This window comes from Ictidomys tridecemlineatus, chromosome X, assembly GCF_052094955.1.
Source record: "Ictidomys tridecemlineatus isolate mIctTri1 chromosome X, mIctTri1.hap1, whole genome shotgun sequence".
NCBI lineage: Eukaryota > Metazoa > Chordata > Mammalia > Rodentia > Sciuridae > Ictidomys > Ictidomys tridecemlineatus.
In genome coordinates, this window is record NC_135493.1 from 57,261,158 (window position 1) to 57,278,826 (window position 17,669).

The 17,669-nt window shown below is 37.7% G+C and overlaps 1 protein-coding gene across 1 annotated transcript; it reads left to right on the forward strand.

The window, feature by feature from the left end:
- Positions 1-810: 810 nt before the first annotated feature.
- Tnmd (tenomodulin) lies at positions 811-16,094 on the forward strand. The gene is made up of 7 exons (XM_005331764.4): positions 811-1,084; positions 1,250-1,381; positions 10,116-10,256; positions 10,445-10,546; positions 13,743-13,896; positions 15,262-15,428; positions 15,717-16,094. The coding sequence occupies exons 1-7, from the start codon at positions 1,037-1,039 to the stop codon at positions 15,924-15,926; spliced, it is 954 nt and encodes a 317-aa protein (XP_005331821.1). The 5' UTR covers positions 811-1,036; the 3' UTR covers positions 15,927-16,094.
- Positions 16,095-17,669: the final 1,575 nt, after the last annotated feature.

Below are 17,669 nucleotides of genomic sequence, written 5' to 3' on the forward strand. Positions count from 1 at the left end.
AAGAAAGTAGGCTGGGGCAAGGAAGTTTTGGAAGAGGAGTTTGATATAGAAAATTTCGAGTTTGAGGTTCTTGAGGTACATCCAGGTAGAGATGTTCAAATGATTTTGAAATGGAAAGACAGAACTGGGTTTGGGTACAGATTTGGATATCATTGATATATAAGTGATATTTTAAACTGTATGAGTGGATGAGATCATCTAAGAAGTATATGTAAACTGAGAAGAAGGACAGAACTATAATAAATGTGGTTTATGAATGAAAAAGATTGTGGTGATAATTTAGAGGCAGAATTGACTAAACTTAATGAGTGATTAGGCATGAGGATGAACAACAGTGGAAGAAACAAGCATAATAAATATCAGCATTAAGGAACCAACTGAGGAAGAGGACCCAGGAAAGGAAAATAATCAGAGACACAGAATGGAGAGAGAGAGATTAAAATTAGTCTTTATTTTATCCTGTTTTTAGTTCTAATTAGGTGAATACATATTGATCTCAGTTCTCCAAGAGCTTTTACATAGTGAAGGAGGCACTATTTTATTCATTTATGGATCTCCAACACCAAGCACAGTGCCTGACATTTAATATCCCTACAATAAATATTTGTTGAATGAAATAAAATTTAAATTAGAACTCCATTCCTTTTTATTTTGTTTGCTTATTTCTGGAGTGTGCAGCATGTCTTGTCACTGATATTTTAAGTTCATAGCAAAAAAAAATCATTTCAATGTGTCCTAGGCTTGATCCCCTTCCAACCCAACCCTCAGGACAATAGTTTTCATTATAACCTTCTGTCTTTGCCATTCTGGATGGAATTCTGTGCACAGAAGTTATATACATATATGGGTATATCTATGTAACAAATCGCAGCACAGGAGCCCCCTGGGCTCCCTCAGGCTCTGGTATGACATATTTGAGCCATATAAATTCAGCTTCTCCTCTGGCATCTGTTAGCCGACTCACTTGCAACTCCACCTCAGCAGTGGTCTCTCAGTCCTCTCAAAGCAGGGAAGGAGTACTGTGTGCTGAGAGACCATGGCAAAGAATCCTCCGGAGAACTGTGAGGACTGTCACATCCTAAATGTAAGTTGATTCATATTTTTTTTCCTTTTTGAGCAGAAGCATGGTTTGGTAGATTTATCGAATTGCAATGTGAACATTAGAAAGTGAAATCAAAGGAGACTGAATTATGGCTTGCTATTTTGAGGATTATTGTGTATTGTTCCATTCTCTCTGTTCTTTGCTTAGGCAGAAGCTTTTAAATCCAAGAAGATATGTAAATCACTTAAGATTTGCGGACTGGTGATCGGTATCTTGGCCCTAACTCTGATTGTCCTGTTTTGGGGGAGCAAGCACTTCTGGCCAGAAGCACCCAAGAAAGTAAGTAAAGTAAATGTATGTCACTATCCAGTGCTTCTGTACTGAGTTGATTAAAAATTAACCAGTGGTTGACGTGTAAATTACTCTGAAAATGAAAAAATCATTAAGTCCTTTTTGTGTTTATTTTCTGGTATGAAAAAGTGAATCAAGATTTTGCTCTCTTTTATTTTTCTAATAATTTTGTTAGGGGTAAAATTGTCTTCTGCATTTTAGTTAGTAATGATAAGATGTAGGTTTGCCCATTCTTTTATAATACTTTGGCTTTAAGGAGTTAAGTCTCCTCCTAGAAGCAAATTTTTTACTGTTAGGAAAAAATATTTTCCATCTTTCTTTCAATTATCTGGGCAGAAACTGATGGAAAAGTAATTATACCACCACATAAGGACAAACCACCAGAAATGGCAGCAAAGAATTTTCAGGGATTATGTTTCTGACTTAATGCATCTGTTGTGAGGACAGACAACAAGCTCCTTTTTTTATAAGAAGCAATTTGTATACCTGAGTTTGCATTTATTTATGATTAAAAAGCTAGAGCTTTTCAGCTTCTCACAAGCCACAATCATCACTGCCCCACTGAGATAGTAATGCCAGAAAGTAGAAGCACGTAACACCAAGTCATTAATCATAGATATCTCAGAAAGCTTGCAATATTGGGGTCATTCAGTAAAGATTGTTTGACCATTGTACTTTGTATTAGTGCACTTTAGTGTTTTTGTTATTTTGGGACTCACAAATGGGCCAATTTAGATGTGACCCCAATAAAACCAGAGTCCTTTCATGCTAGCAATTTCCATTTGAAGGATAATTAATAAATATACAAACTATAAGATATAAAGATGGTTCTCTGGTTTTGCCATCTTTTCTCTCTGTGTGTGGGTTATTGTTGTTGCTACTGCTGCTATTGCTGTGGTTAATTTGTTGTCATGAGATGATCACTTATATTTGGTAACAGATGTTAAGGAAGAAAAGGCACAGTTCCAGGAAGGAGAATGAGACAAGAAGAAAATGGGCTGGCATGGACCATTAGGAGCCAAAGGAGTGATAGGAGCAGAGAGGAAAGAATATGAGTAAATGGGGAAGGAGAGGCACAGGGGAAAATAGAAAATAAATTGTGGCTAAGTGTCCCCCCAAAAAAGAGAAAAGTAAAGCATAGCTACCTTCAGATTCTACACCTTTGCCTACCATTTATTCTCAAAAGATACCTTATCAAGTTTAAGTAGGAGGGAGGGCAAACCAGCCTACTTTATTTGTTTGCATTTTTATTTATACCTTGTTCCAGAAAAGATTTCAGGCATCACCCAGTGCCTATAGTTATTCTCTTCTCCTCCCCTCTCCACACACACACACACACACACACACACACACACACACACATACACACACACACACATACACACACACCACACATGCACACACTGCTTCTGAACTATTACTGCTTAGGTGACTTTCTAGAGAAGCCACCTGTGTTCAGACTAGCAGGATGCACAAAGCAATCACGATCAGGAAGGAAATAGCAAATGAATGAGAGTGCCAAACTGCATTCTGATATAATTTTGGTGCCACTTAACTAATTCTCAAGGTGACATGCTGCCCCATAAATTGAATCTTGGATCCTTTCAAAAAGTATACATGAGTTAGAGGATAAAAAACTTTTTTGTTCTCCATGGCTATAATGTACTTAACTGGATATAGTAGGAAACCAATCCCTTTGACCATCCATACATACCTGCCTAAATAGGGGGCTAGATGGCATTTCTTGTTTTATTGTAGCCTTTGGTACTGCAAATGCTATTCTTAAAGAATTTATGTGTTTTTCTAAACTTATAGTACTATTTGCCTCCGTGCAACTATAAATGACTAGTAGGGTTCCTGATCTCCTCTACTTCCCTATTACATCATCTTTGCTTCTCATTCCAGGTTTTTTCGTAATGAATGCTAAAGACAAATTCTGAAATTCTTAAACCAAATGTAAAACTTGCTCAGTATATACATATAAAAGGTAGGATATGCTACTGAACAAAGTTTATTAAAAAAAATTCAAGTCTTTCATGAAGTAATCCATGTTGGGATATGATTGTCAGCAAAGGAATTCTCAGAAATGAACAAAGCTATTTTGAAGCAATCCAGATAAAAGACAATAGATGTCTCCTAGGGCAAGTTTTTCCACTATAAACAAAGGTTGTTTGTTTTCCATTCCAATGGGGAGTTTCAATTTATTGTTTTTGATATCTAAGTCCTGGCTTTCACCACAGATCAGCTTGGGTCTTTTGTAAACTAGGAGACCAGGTGGATATACAAACTAAAAGATGCTTTACTCAATCCACTACTACCTTCAAAGTCTCAGAAAAGAAACCCAAGAGACCATCCATGTTCCCAATGGCTAAGACTCAGAATAAGCCCCTGCCTCCAAGTGTATTTAGGGATCCTGAGAATCAATGATTAATCAGATTAGTCTGGAAGAAGATTCGCAGAGAAAAAGGATCCAGATACCTTGCACAAATTTAAGACTCCCCTTAAGAGTATGGTCTAGGGGCTGGGGATATAGCTCAGTAGGTAGAGTGCTTGCCTTGCATGCACAAGGCCCTGGGTTCAATCCCCAACATCACACACACACATACACACACACACACAAAAAAAAAAAAAAAACCTTAGTTTCTTCTTTGGAGCTAGGGTTGTAACTCAGTGGCAGAGTGCTTGCCTAGCATGTATGAGGCACTGAGTTCAAAACACCATATAAAAATAAATAAATAAAATAAAGGTCCATTGAAACTGAAAAGTACTCTTTAAAAAACAGTATAATATAGCAAGAAATAACAGAAGATTTTAACCCAAGCTCTTCATTACTTTCTTTGATAAGCCTATGGGACTCCTGGGGGACTACGGGGCCTTTGGTAGAGAGAACTATTGATGTTATTGTGCTTATTGATGGCAGTGATTTTCTTTGTTGTCCTGGGCTTCCTGCAAGCTCTTAGTGTTTGCTCCTCCAGCCTCCACCACATCTCCTTTTTATTTTGTTTTATTTAACATCCTACATCTGCTGTTGACATTTCCATTCTAGTAAGTCCTTCCCTCCCTCCTATATTAGTGTGTACAAAATATCCAGATTTCTGATACCAGAGAGAAAGGAAGCCATGTTTGCCTCCACACATACTTCAAGAATGCATTTTCTGTGTCTGTGCACATGGGCACACACACCCGAGAGAGAAAGAAATCAAAATAAAATAAAACAAAAAAGACTAACTCTGGGTGAGCTGTTGTACTTCCTTCTAGGCTCCAGGCCCCCTGAGCCACAGCAATGCATAGGAGCTACTTGAGCTGAATGTCAGCCAGGTCCATCAGGCTCTGTACTCAGCTTTCTTATCCCAGCAAAAGAGACCTATTCAGTCCCAGCAATTTTGAAACAACATCACATTAAGGTTTCACTCCCAGACAGTGACTGCCCTGGGATCATTAAAGCATATTCACAAGAGAAACATTCTTGGTTTTAAAAGCTCCTGGTGTTTCCCATTTAACTTAAAACATTTAGAAGCCAACACCCTGGATAATGAGTGCAACATGGAGAAAACAAATTAGAAAAAGGCCAGGTCATATATTAGCAGTTTATAAACATAGCACAGATTTTGTACTCTTTTCCTCCATTTGTGGAATGAGGCAGAAGAATGATAAATTAAATAAATGAAATGGGGTCCTTCCTGCCATGCACAGGAACTGCCTGGTGACTTCAGAGCTAATTGATTACATCAGGCCCACTCAGTTATCAACATATTCCTGAGGATGTTCCTTCAACTTCTACATGCTACCAGTATGAAATGAGAAGTGATATGGATAGGCCGGCATTCTTCTGCCCTCCTCATCCCCACTTCAACTGAAGATGACCATTAAAACATTCTCACCCAGGGTTTCAAACCCAGTTTTATTGGGCTGAAAAGCTTTTGCTCAGAAGTACTTTCTTCTCAAGTTTGGTCAAGTTTTCTTTGTGTCTGTTTTTCTAGTATCAGCATTAGCCCAAGACCAACTTCCTTCACTCATCTCTAGATACACAAGGGAGACAACTTTCCTGCCTAGATTTCTCAGGCTTTCATATACAACAGTTTTGTGGGTTAAATGTGGGACTGGAAAAACATTTATTCTCTCAAGGAAAAAGTTGGAGATGTATCTGGAATCTCTATAGCAGAGGAACTGAGCTTCACCAAATGGTGCCACATCAGCATTTTATAAAAGACGACTTTGTTTTATTTTCTTTTCCTCTTAAAGCATTGCAAGATCCGAGTCCACCCTTATACAACTCCCACTGGGCTAGCTAGTCTTACTCTGGGATACTCAGGGGCAGTTCTCACCAAATACATGAAGGCAGACCAGGGCTATGATGGCCACATTGTTACTCCTTCATCCTCCTAAGATAGCATTTGCTGAGTACCTTACATAGCACCAGCAAAAAGAACCCAAGCCTTCAAAGTAACTGTCTTTGAGTGGCTGAGAGTGGAAATGGAGCTGTAGGAGGAAGTAGTTCAGGTGATTAACAGGTAGTTACATTCCAATGATCAACCTGCCAGTTAGTAGCCCAAATATAAGCAGAACTGATTCTGCCAACAATCAAACATTGCAGCTAGAGAGGGATGAGGGATAGAGATAGCAATTGAGCCTTCAGAGGCATACAGTAACTTGCCCAAAGTCACACAGCGTGTAGATATGACAGCTCAATTAGGACTAGAAACTGGTCTGGGGATTCTTTTCACTATTTTTCAGCTGCATTGAAGAGTTAGAGGTGGGATTGTGGGCAAGGGAAAACTTCCCAGCTAACACAAGTTTGTAGATGAAATAAATGGCTATTTCTTGTTGAAAAAGAGGAATGTCTGGTTGCTTATGCCAATTTTTTTCAGGGCTGATGATCGAAGTTGCAGAAGTCCAACTTTGCTTGAGAAACAATCTGTCTGCTCTGTTTTGGTATAGAAATACCCAGAGGCCTTTTAATTCCTACAGGCTTGATCAGTAATAATATGGTACAATGCCTTTCCTTCCCTTCCTTCCAGACTAATACTTGCTAGCCAGATATTCTGAGCATGTATTTCACCTTTGGAGAGTATACCTCATAAACAGACAGTAAAGGATGAAGGTGGAGAGAAAAGCAGCTAGATTAATCACAGGCTTCAAAAAACAAAGCTAAGCCAAATTCCCTCAAATCCCTGTCAGGACAGGCTAAAGCTACTTGCCCCCAAAACATATCCATCACACTGAGGTTCGAGGCAGCGTTACTCTTCATAAAAAGCTTTCTTTTCTGATCTCAGAGACTGTTACAAACAAAGGCGGGAAAACTGTTATAGGGGGATGTTAGGGCTCATTTGCTGCCTGAGTGGAGGATTTAACTTGACAAAGGACAGAATTCCTGGGAAAGGAAGAAAAATTGGTTTGTTTCTACTCCATATGGTCTCAGACTTCCTGAGTTTAACCACACATCTCCTTGTTTCACTTCTGGTTCATATTCTACTCTATTGTATTCCTTGTCCCGTTTCAACATCTTGGACCTTATAGTTAAGCCAGCCTTAATGTATGGATGGAGTGTGAGCCCATTTGAGTTGTTATGGAAAAATGCCTTTGCTCCCAAACATCTCCTATTCCTGGTGCCATCATGCCTAAAATCCTTCAATAGTACTTCATTCCTTTGAGGGAAGTATTGAGCTCAGTTTTAAATAAATATCCTTTGCTAATGTCTAAATGAGAAATTATATGTCAGATTGATTTTTGTCTCTTACACAAGGTACCTGAAACATCATGAGATTCTTGGATGTCTAGACAGGAGATAAAGGGACAGATGGAGATATGAAGAGCATGGTAAAAAAGACTATGAGGGTACAGAGTAAACAGGATATGAAAAGACACCACAAAAGAGAAGCACCAAAGATTAACTTTCCCTCTTTGCCAATTTGGCAGGGCCTTGGTCATCATATGCTGTCCTTGCTCTGTCCTTCCTGGAATAAAACTGAATTCAGAGCCAAGTCTGAAATGTGCTGCTTGAGCCCACTCACATCTCTCTCAGGCCAGCCATCCTGTTTTTATTTTAGTTTACTCCTGGAGAGGACAGAGACATCTATTTCTTCATATCCAGAAGGACCCTCAACCCCTGAGCCAGGGAGCTTAGTAGAGAGCAAAGTACTTCTGATGCCAAAGGCATGAGCTCAGTCTTCATATGGGCCAGTGAAGCTTGCATAGCCATTACCAAGCAGTGTGCTCCACAGGGACCCAAGCGAGACAGTATGTCTGGATTTGCTCAAACCCATCCCTACTCAGTCCAAAGTGAGTCACCGGCATCATCTTCCTAGACAAAAGACAGTCTGTTCCAAAAGGACACCTTTGATAGTGGAATTCCATCTGGGTGAATACATAGCTCCCACTCCTACCCCCCACCAGGGATTCACACTCAGTTGAAGTCATTCCCATCCCACTCTACAACCTACTATTACTAACATAAAATCAACAAAGTCGTTGATGCATACAATCAGGATGGCCCCTTTCTCTCTCACCAAAACAAAACAAAATAACAACGAAAAAAATCTCTTTGCAGGAATGTTGAAAATAATCAAGATTTGCTGAGTTTCACAGTTTCCAATAGTTTTCTTCTAGCAAGGTGTCCAAGTATAAAGTGCATTGCCAACAGTGCAGGAAAACTCATTCCATTGAAGTACACTGAAATTTTAAATGTCACCAGTATGGTTCCATAGTCTTCTAGTAATGATTGAAAATACAGTTCATATTTTCTCTTTTGCCCAGGTAGGCAGCAGTCCAACATCCCCTAGTCTCTAACCTAATTTTTCCATGTGATAATCCATCAATGGTGCTACTGATGAAACAAACACCCCACCCCAGCCCCCAATGGCTAGTGGTGTCAACATTTGTCTCAACAATGGATAGTATTTCTAAGGAAATGACCCCCTGTTGGGAGACCTGACAAGGCTGAATCTGAAGTGGATGCCTCTCTCCTCTGCTTAGGTCAGGCCAACTGAGAGTTCAATTTGTTGCCATAGGTAGAAGTTTCTCTTCTCCAGCTAGCTGCAAAGCTGGAACTGAGGACAAATTTATAAGAAGAAGCAAATAACAAGCCTAAATGAATTTGCTACCTATCACAAACCAGGCCAGACTTCCTGAGTTAACTCTGCAGTTGCTAGAGGGTTCTAAATAGTGTTCCCCTTCCCTTTTAAAATGATCTTTTAAAAGACCTTGCCAATGTTCAAAATCTTTCTTTAGGAAGATTAGAATATTCCATTGGTGTGGAATACTTATTCAATAAATACTTAACTGCCAACCATGTCCAAGTCACTGCTGAGCTACAAAGAGGTAAATGATATTGCCTCTGTTTTTTCTATTCAGCAGCCACATTAGACTTTTCACACTTGAAATAACACTTGTTTCTACAAATCTTTCCAACTTGTTTTTCTACTTGAGTTGGGGAAAATTTGACCAGGTTAAACTAACATGCTGTCACAGACCTCAGCAGACACTAAAAAACAACCTAAACTAGTACAAGCTCTATGGGGCTGCCACTGGGAACTGTATCATTAGAAAGCAGTGCTGGCTCTGTGGATGATTTGCATTTTCAGGCTTTTAGTTTTCCAACTTTTTTTGTAAGGACAAATGAATATGAAGAAATATAAGACAAAGGCCTCCTAACAACAGGAAAAAGATAGACTTCCAAATTACACCATTAGATCAGGCCTGATTTGTGATAGGTAGCAAACTCCCTAGACTTGTTGTTTCTACCTAGAAATATGTCCTAGGTTGTAAGTTCTGCATTTTCTCCTAAACTAGAATAGTTTATGGAAATAGACCTCTTGGTCTTTAGAAAAAGAATTGTCTGTTTCAGATAGAAGAAGGAAGTCTATAGTTTTGTTTTAGCCACTCAAGAAAGAACGGATAAGAATCCTTCCCAAGGGACTCTTCTCATGAGAGTCCCTATTATTTAATGCATTGTACTTGACACAGCTACTGATTCTATATATATAGAATAATCTAGAGAACTTGAAAACAGTGGAATAGGTTTGGAAAATAGGACCCAGGTCTAAACTAAATGAGTTTGGTAAGCCTATAAAATAGAAGACTGTGGGAAGACAATAAACATTTCATGGAATTTAAAAGGCAAAAGGAAGGAAACAAGGACAGGATAAGACTGTTACCTAATATACTGGCCAAGAAAAGTATCTATGCATTCTATAAAGGACAGACCCAAAGTTGAGGCAATATTAAAGCCCTGGGGATAGAGAATAATGCCTAACCACACTAAATGTGTTCAAATCTCTTTCTTGGCCAAAGTGAATTTCATGGTTGGGAAAGGAGATCACAGAGAACTTGGAAAAGGAAGCGGTAGCTTAAAGATCCAGCATAGGTTTTAGGTGATCCCTCGGCTTAACACAAGAGGAAAATACTTTACAAGCTGGTTTGCAGAATATCATTTGCTTTTTAGTCGAGGCTGCCAAGAGAACTGTTGGAATTCTTAGTAATTAGCTCAGCAACTTGGCTTGAATACAAAATACTGGCTCTGAAGGGATCCCCATGCCAACCCTAGTGCCAAAAAGCACCTCTCTTTAATCTCAAGTTTCAGAGAATTCCCAATAGCAAGCTGATGAGATGGCACCTCACTACAAAGGCTCTGGAAAGAGAAGGTGTCCCAGATATTACCCAATTAAAGTATCTTATGAAGGGATGCACCAAGTATCTTAGAGCTTATTTTCCTTTGCTTTCTCAGACCTATGACATGGAACACACTTTCTACAGCAATGGAGAGAAGAGGAAGATTTATATGGAAATTGATCCTATGACCAGAACTGAAATATTCAGAAGTGGAAATGGCACTGATGAAACATTAGAAGTACATGACTTTAAAAATGTAAGTTGGATATTTGAACCCTAAGGCTTCCACTTAAAATATTAGAGTAAGTCAATTAATTTTCATATAAGTTACAAGACAAAATTTTCCTTTGAATTCATATTGTGCTAGTCTGCAGCACTGAGATGATGGAACTCATTATTTGTAGCTATATCAGGAAATTTGATTATTGTTTTGTTGTCTTATAGGGATACACTGGCATCTACTTTGTAGGTCTCCAAAAATGCTTTATCAAAACTCAGATTAAAGTGATTCCTGAATTTTCTGAACCAGAAGAAGAAATAGATGAGGTACGTAAGGATAATAAGAGTGGTAGTAAAAGGTATCATTTACTGAGTGCTGATTATGTGACAAATGTACTAAATACTGTACTCTCATTTGATTCTCGAATAACCCTATAAATAGGCACAATTATTGTTATTCTCATTTTTTGATATAGAAAATGAAATTCAGAAACAAAAAGTGAATTGCCCAAGGTCATACAGCCAGTAAGTAACTTGAAATCAGACCTCTCAAAAAACTAAAGTTCATACTTTTTGATGCAACACTATATTTTTACAACTGACTACTCATCAACATTATATATACTTGCTCCCAAACAAATCATTTCTAGTAAAAAGGATGAGCCAGAGGAACAAAAGCAATCTTGCCTAAGGTAAAGCATTTTTAAAAAATAAGTACCAAAACCACCTGGGGTCCTTGCAACTTCTTCTTTTTATATTTATTTTTTAGTTGTACTCAATACCTTTATTTTGTTTATTTATTTTTATGTGGTGCTGAGGATCGAACCCAGTGCCTCATACATGCTAGGCAAGCACTCTACTGCTGGGCCACAACCCCAGCCCCCTTGCAACTTCTTTCATAAATGTTTGTTTATATTTTAAATATTTCAGTGTATTCACCTCACTGCTTTATGCTTGGCAGCTGATAGAATAATTCACATCATTTATTATTATTCCTTACTAGGAAAAGCTAAAAGCAAAGAAGATAAGAATATCAGTGTAATAAGAACTCTCTAGAAACACTACTGAGTTAGGGTGAGGGACCCTAGAATTCTGGTCTAATCAATGAATTGCCCTGAAAGCCTAATGGGAGATGAATCATTGCTGCATAAAATACAATGACCATTATCACCCTTGAGGCTTTTTATATTTCCTTGGTATCCTACCTATAATTGCAATATGTGGCTATGAGTGGGGGGATAAGGGAGAGCTTCAGCTAAGGTCATATTGTGATAGCACACCCCTACTAGAGCAAGAAAAACAACCCAAGCATTTGTTTCATCTTATTTGATTCACTTTGGTTTAGAGTTTAACTGGCAAATCAAAAATGAGATTATGGTAATGACACAGTGACATCTCTATATATCATAAAAACCTCTCTCTTTCTTCCCTGTCTCCTCTTTTTTTGGTCACTTTTCTCCCACCTAACTATCTTCATCTTAATTCTCACCTACTCATTAATCTTTTTCTTTTCCTTTTCTTTTTTGGGAGATGATAGGGACAATTTTTCCTTTTCCTGACTCAAGTCTTGAAGCCTACTACTGGTCTTCTCTTGGACAGAGAAATTACAAACCTTGTTGTTACAATTTCCAAGAAAAACTATCCCCAAAGATAATGATGTTCTGTTACCAAAGTCTATGTTAGTGACAGACTTTGTAGGGTTTTTTTAATATTTATGTTTTAGTTGTAGTTGGACACAAAACCTTTTTATTTATTTATATGTGGTGCTGAGGACCGAACCCAGAGCCTCACACGTGCTAGACCAGCACTCTACCACTGAGCCACAACCCCAGCCCCTAGATTTTTTTAAACTAAACTAAAGTTAGATGTTTCTTAGGAACAGAACAAGTTTTAGACTATTAGGAATGACTATAGGAGGCAATGATAAGATGAAATGAGAATCAATAGGATTAAAAAGCAATATGCTGGGGCTGGGGATGTGGCTCAAGCGGTAGCGCGTTCGCCTGGCATGCGTGCGACCCGGGTTCGATCCTCCGCACCACATACCAACAAAGATGTTGTGTCCGCCGAGAACTAAAAAATAAATATTAAAAATTCTCTCTATCTCTCTCTCTCCTCTCTCACTCTCTCTTTAAAAAAAAATAAAATAAAATAAAATAAAAAGCAATCTGCAATATCATATGATGATTTTTACCAAATAAGACTTTGAGCATGGCACCTAGCAATGAGAGCCTGAAGTGATATAATAGATTTATTTTTCCAAAAGAGATGAAGCCAAAGACCCATAATTTCTCATTTTGGCCCTCATTTATTCTTTAGTTAAGTTTGCTGAATTTTAAAACAACACATGTATTCATCTCATAATAGCAAAATCACTGTGTCTTCAAAAATTCTACTTTTTATATTGACACACATTTTTAAGAAACAGATTTTTTGGTCCTGAATGACAAAACAACCTCTTATTCTGTACTTTCCTCACCACTTATATCCATGGTGTGTGCATGTAAAACATGCAGAGCAAGTATATAAATAGCCCTTATTTTCCTAACAAAGCTAGTCAGCATATCAACCCTCATTTTATACAGTCCCTTTCAATGCATCCCAAGATTCAAGGGCAAAATAGCCAGGACTTGAAAATTGTGAATGGCTTGGGGAAAAATTACACAAGGGATATTTCAGAGAATAAACAAAAATTGTAAAGCTAGAAATAAAATAGAAAAGAAAAAAAGCCTTATTAAGAGTGCCCAGTGGGGCAGGTTATGTTAAAGCCTTAATGACAAGAAAGAACTAGATACACAAGAAAACTATTTGTAATACTAGCAATTGAAAAGAAGGTATCATTATTAACAATATAAGAAAGGTTCCATAAAACAAAAACACTCAAGTGAGATAAGACCTAATTATGTAGAATGAAAGGTATGAAATAGTGGTAGGGCCAATGAAGTCATAAACTGGAGACCAGACTTTAAAATATATAAAAAACATATTTTGTACTACAATGACTTACCATTAACAGACAAATCTCTTAAAACCAAAATATTAGGTTCAGTTGCTATTTAACTTATGTCACTACTTTGGATCACAGGAGTTTTTTCAGCTTCAAATCAAATCCTGTGCACAATCCTAACTGTAAGCTTAAAACAAGGCAGGCACTCACAACAGCCATTTAAAAGAGAGAAAACAAATGTAAATTTCTCAGGGTTCCAGAAGCTCAAATTGTAACATACATGGCCCAGGGGGCCCCAAGAAAATGAGGGAAAGCCTTTCCAACTTCAAGTGAAATTATAGCAGAGAAGGCTCTTATTTCAGTGAGCAGCTTTGCTATTAGACCCAGGAAGAAAGGATTAGTTGTTAACTCCTCCAAGGGCACCTATTGTATGCAATGACACATAGTAGTTCACCAGCATCCCTAGTATTGGAATTGTTATTCAGACTCAAAACATATTGTTTTCCAATATCCTGTAACATCTCACTCATTTTATTAATTTCTCCTCCAATTCCTACCCTGAACAATTACTTTCAGAATGAAGAAATTACCACAACTTTCTTTGAACAGTCAGTGATTTGGGTCCCAGCAGAAAAGCCAATTGAAAACCGAGACTTTCTAAAAAATTCCAAAATTCTGGAGATTTGTGATAATGTAACTATGTATTGGATCAATCCCACTCTAATAGCAGGTATGTAACCCTATCCCCACCTCCTCCTACTTCTCCTCCCAAAGATGATAACAGGTTCATGTTTCCAGCACTGAGTGACTACATTTCTAGGAAAACAAATGATCGGCCTGTATCTCCTTGGATGAAATTGTATATGCTGACTGCCAGTGAGGCGGGAATTTTTCACAGCCAAGTTATAAATCAGATAAATTAATGCTGACAGGCTTTTAAGTATCTCAGCAAAGGTAATACCACCCTAATGTGACTAGTGATAGCAAAAAGCTAATCTGTCTTTCTTTGCACATCTATATTCATTGCAGCAGAGACACCACACTATTGCTCAACCACTGTAGGTCCAATCCAAGAACCAAAAGATTGAGAAGAACCAAAACAATGCTCTGTGGTCTCAAGAAGGATTCTTTATGTCAAATGGTGGTATTCTCCCAAGAAGATAGGACAATCACTATAATACAAATGTCTTTGTGGCTATTTTAGGAATCAGTATAAAAAGTAATTGAGGGCTAGAAGTCTGGAGTAAAAAAGTCCAGCCCTCAAATTCTAGTCATCCCAGAGAAGGCAAAAGTTCTTAGACAGCTTATTCTGTCCAGCTAACACAGACTTTCATCTCCCTCATTCTGAAAAACATAGATTACTATATTACTCAATAGAAGGTGCTCTTATGGATACATGCATCTATCAGTTTCTTTGGAAATTAAAAAAATATATATATAAGTGAATGGAATGTAGTGTCCTGGAATAGAAAACAGAAATTTATGGAAATACTGATGAAATCTGAGTAAAGTCTGTAGTTTAGCTAATAGCATTGTAGTAGTGCTAACTTCTTAGTTTTGATCATTGTATCATGGTTATGTAAGATAACATTAGGAGAAACTGGGTTAAGGGTATATGGAAACTCTGTTCTATCTTTGCAACTCTTTTATAAATCCAAGATTATTTTTGAATAGAAGGTTTAAAGAAATTTAAGACAGGAAAGAGAAGGGAAGAGATAGGAAGACAGAGAATGCCAAATGAAATCAGATAGCCAAGAAATAGTTTTTGAACAATTATGTGTAAAATATTGGTGGGAGACACAGAAGTCCCTTGTCCTCAGTTTTTAATTTAGTATACTAATAAGGCAAAGCACACAATATGTTTGATGCCAAACGAGTAAAGAAGTATGTGTGCATGGAAATGGTGAGGTTTGTTTTGGAAAATACTCCTTAAAATATTAGCAGAAGGAGCTTGGAAAGTGGCCCATGCATGCCTAAATGATATCAATAAGAAGACAAAATGAAAATCTCTATCCCCAACTACTACTCCCCTAAACACTTCTTTCAGAAACACTTACAAAACAATTGCATCATAATCTTTTATTTATTATCTTAGTTTCTGAGTTACAAGACTTTGAAGAAGATGGTGAAGATCTTCACTTTCCTACCAATGAAAAAAAGGGAATTGAACAAAATGAGCAATGGGTGGTCCCTCAAGTAAAGGTGGAGAAGACTCGTCACACCAGACAAGCAAGTGAGGAAGAACTTCCAATAAATGACTATGTGAGTTACATTCATTACTCTTTTAAACAAGAAAAAAAAATCCCTCACAAAACTTAACTACCCCCCAGATCACAATTACTGGAAGAATGATATAGTTTTAACAAATGTTTAAACAACTTAGACTCTCCAGGAGGCTCATTCAAAACCAATTTTGATCTCTATTGATACTATCTCCACAATTGGATTAAGGAACTTCTCACCAGCCCCCTCCTTATTCATAGTCTTCCCCTCCTTTTTCGGACCTATTCCCAGTGAACGTCACCCTCCAACACTGTCTTCTTCTTTCAGACGGAGAATGGAATCGAATTTGACCCCATGCTGGATGAGAGAGGTTATTGTTGTATTTACTGTCGTCGAGGCAACCGCTATTGCCGCCGTGTCTGTGAACCTTTACTAGGTTACTACCCATATCCATACTGTTACCAAGGAGGACGGGTCATCTGTCGTGTCATTATGCCTTGCAACTGGTGGGTGGCCCGCATGCTGGGGAGGGTCTAATAGGAATTTTGAGTTCAAATGCTTAATCTTCTGTCAGCTAACATATAATGAATGCATGCTATTCAATAAATTTCTGCCTCTGAGGCATTTGGCTTCTGGTAGCCAAGACTCTAGAATTACTTGTAGGTAATTCCTCTCTTCATGTTCTAATAAACTTCTACATCATCATCAATGGCTTGATTGCTGCTGAACACACTGGGTAAGTGTTTTCTGAGAATATTCCTGGTTACTGAAATGGAGCACACCAGCATAACATGGATGGCAACAACGCAAGTTTGCATTTCATCCTCAAGTTTGGGAGTAGGAAAAGGTAAAACATAAGGATTCTGAAACCCCATAACTTGGTGCTGCAGTTGTGACTCAGTGGTAGAGCACTCACCTAGCATGTATGAGGCACTGGGTTCGATCCTCAGCACCACATATAAATAAACAAATAAATAAAGGTTTTATGTCCATATACAACTAAAATTTTTTAAAAACCCATAACTTATTCTAGTGTACTGGGAAAGTAGAAATGAAGGGGATAATGATAAAATGCCCCCATAAGTGATGCATAAAACATATCCTTTTGTTCATACCCCCAATGTTTAATTATCTGAACAGCATACTGTGGACTTGCTTAAGTATCTCTTAAGCTGCTGGACAGGCAGTGAGTCACAGCAGGCCAACACTAAAATATTCCAAGTGTTCAGACTCAGCAAAGGAGAAAGCTAACTTAGCAAAAAGGGTCCCAGGCTCTCCTCCTGTGAACAGGAACTCAACATTGGACAAATTCAACATTTTATAACCTTCACGTCTGACTTCTCTTTAGATCAGTGTCTGGTTACATAACTTTCCAAGGCAATTATCTGAAAAACAGGGACCCATAAATATCATTCACAGAAACAGGCATGATAGGAAGTTACTGAGGTGAAGATTCAAATGGGATTTTCCCTCCCAAACCACAGGGAACTGGCAGTGTGCCACTTTCTTAAAGGAAGGGTAAGGCCTAGTTCCTAATCACCCCATAATTTGCTTGGGAAACAGGAAAGGGACAAGAGAAAAACGAAAACAATAGTTTAGAGGGTAATGTTAACCTTGATATCCCAGGCAGGTCAAGTTTCATAATTCATGCTCTACCAATCTGTCACCACATCTAGTGCCATTTGAAGGCAGTATCCTTAATTGCTCAACTTCAAAGTTATTGTGTCATGGAAATATCTGAATGAAACTATCCATCAGAAAAGGAGTTTCAAATAAAATCCTCACCAAAATGCCCATAGGTCAGAACTTATTTTCCCCCATTTAACAGTTAAGAAAATTCATACAAACAGCTTTGCCCAAGACTAATTTAAGATTAGCCAGTCATTAATTGATAGCATACATGCCATACTTGGATTACTAATTTTCACAGAATGAGAACACAATAAAGTATATCTAATAATGCATATCATTAAAATATTTTCTTTTTTATTGAGGATGATTTAGAACATGTCATTTTGAAATACTAAGAATAGGTATTAATTTATAGTTGAAATAGAATAACTTGAGGTTATATGCACTTTGTGATGTTCTCTCTTATTGTTTCTTAATAAATTATTCATTTTAACATTTTTAAGATTATCCAATAATTTTAAATTCCTAAGACATTCGAATTTTTTAAATTATTTTTAGTTGCCAATGGACTTTTATTTTTTATTTATTGATACATGGTGCTGAGAATCAAACCTAATGCCTCACATGTGCTAGGCAAGCGATCTGCCA

Excerpts from the sequence above, each read along its gene's own strand:
- Tnmd (XM_005331764.4), top strand. The coding sequence starts at position 1,037 with ATGGCAAAGAATCCTCCGGAGAACTGTGAGGACTGTCACATCCTAAAT. Across the intron at positions 10,257-10,444 it reads AAGTACATGACTTTAAAAAT|GGATACACTGGCATCTACTT; the intron begins GTAAGTTGGATA and ends GTTGTCTTATAG. Across the intron at positions 13,897-15,261 it reads CAATCCCACTCTAATAGCAG|TTTCTGAGTTACAAGACTTT; the intron begins GTATGTAACCCT and ends TTATTATCTTAG.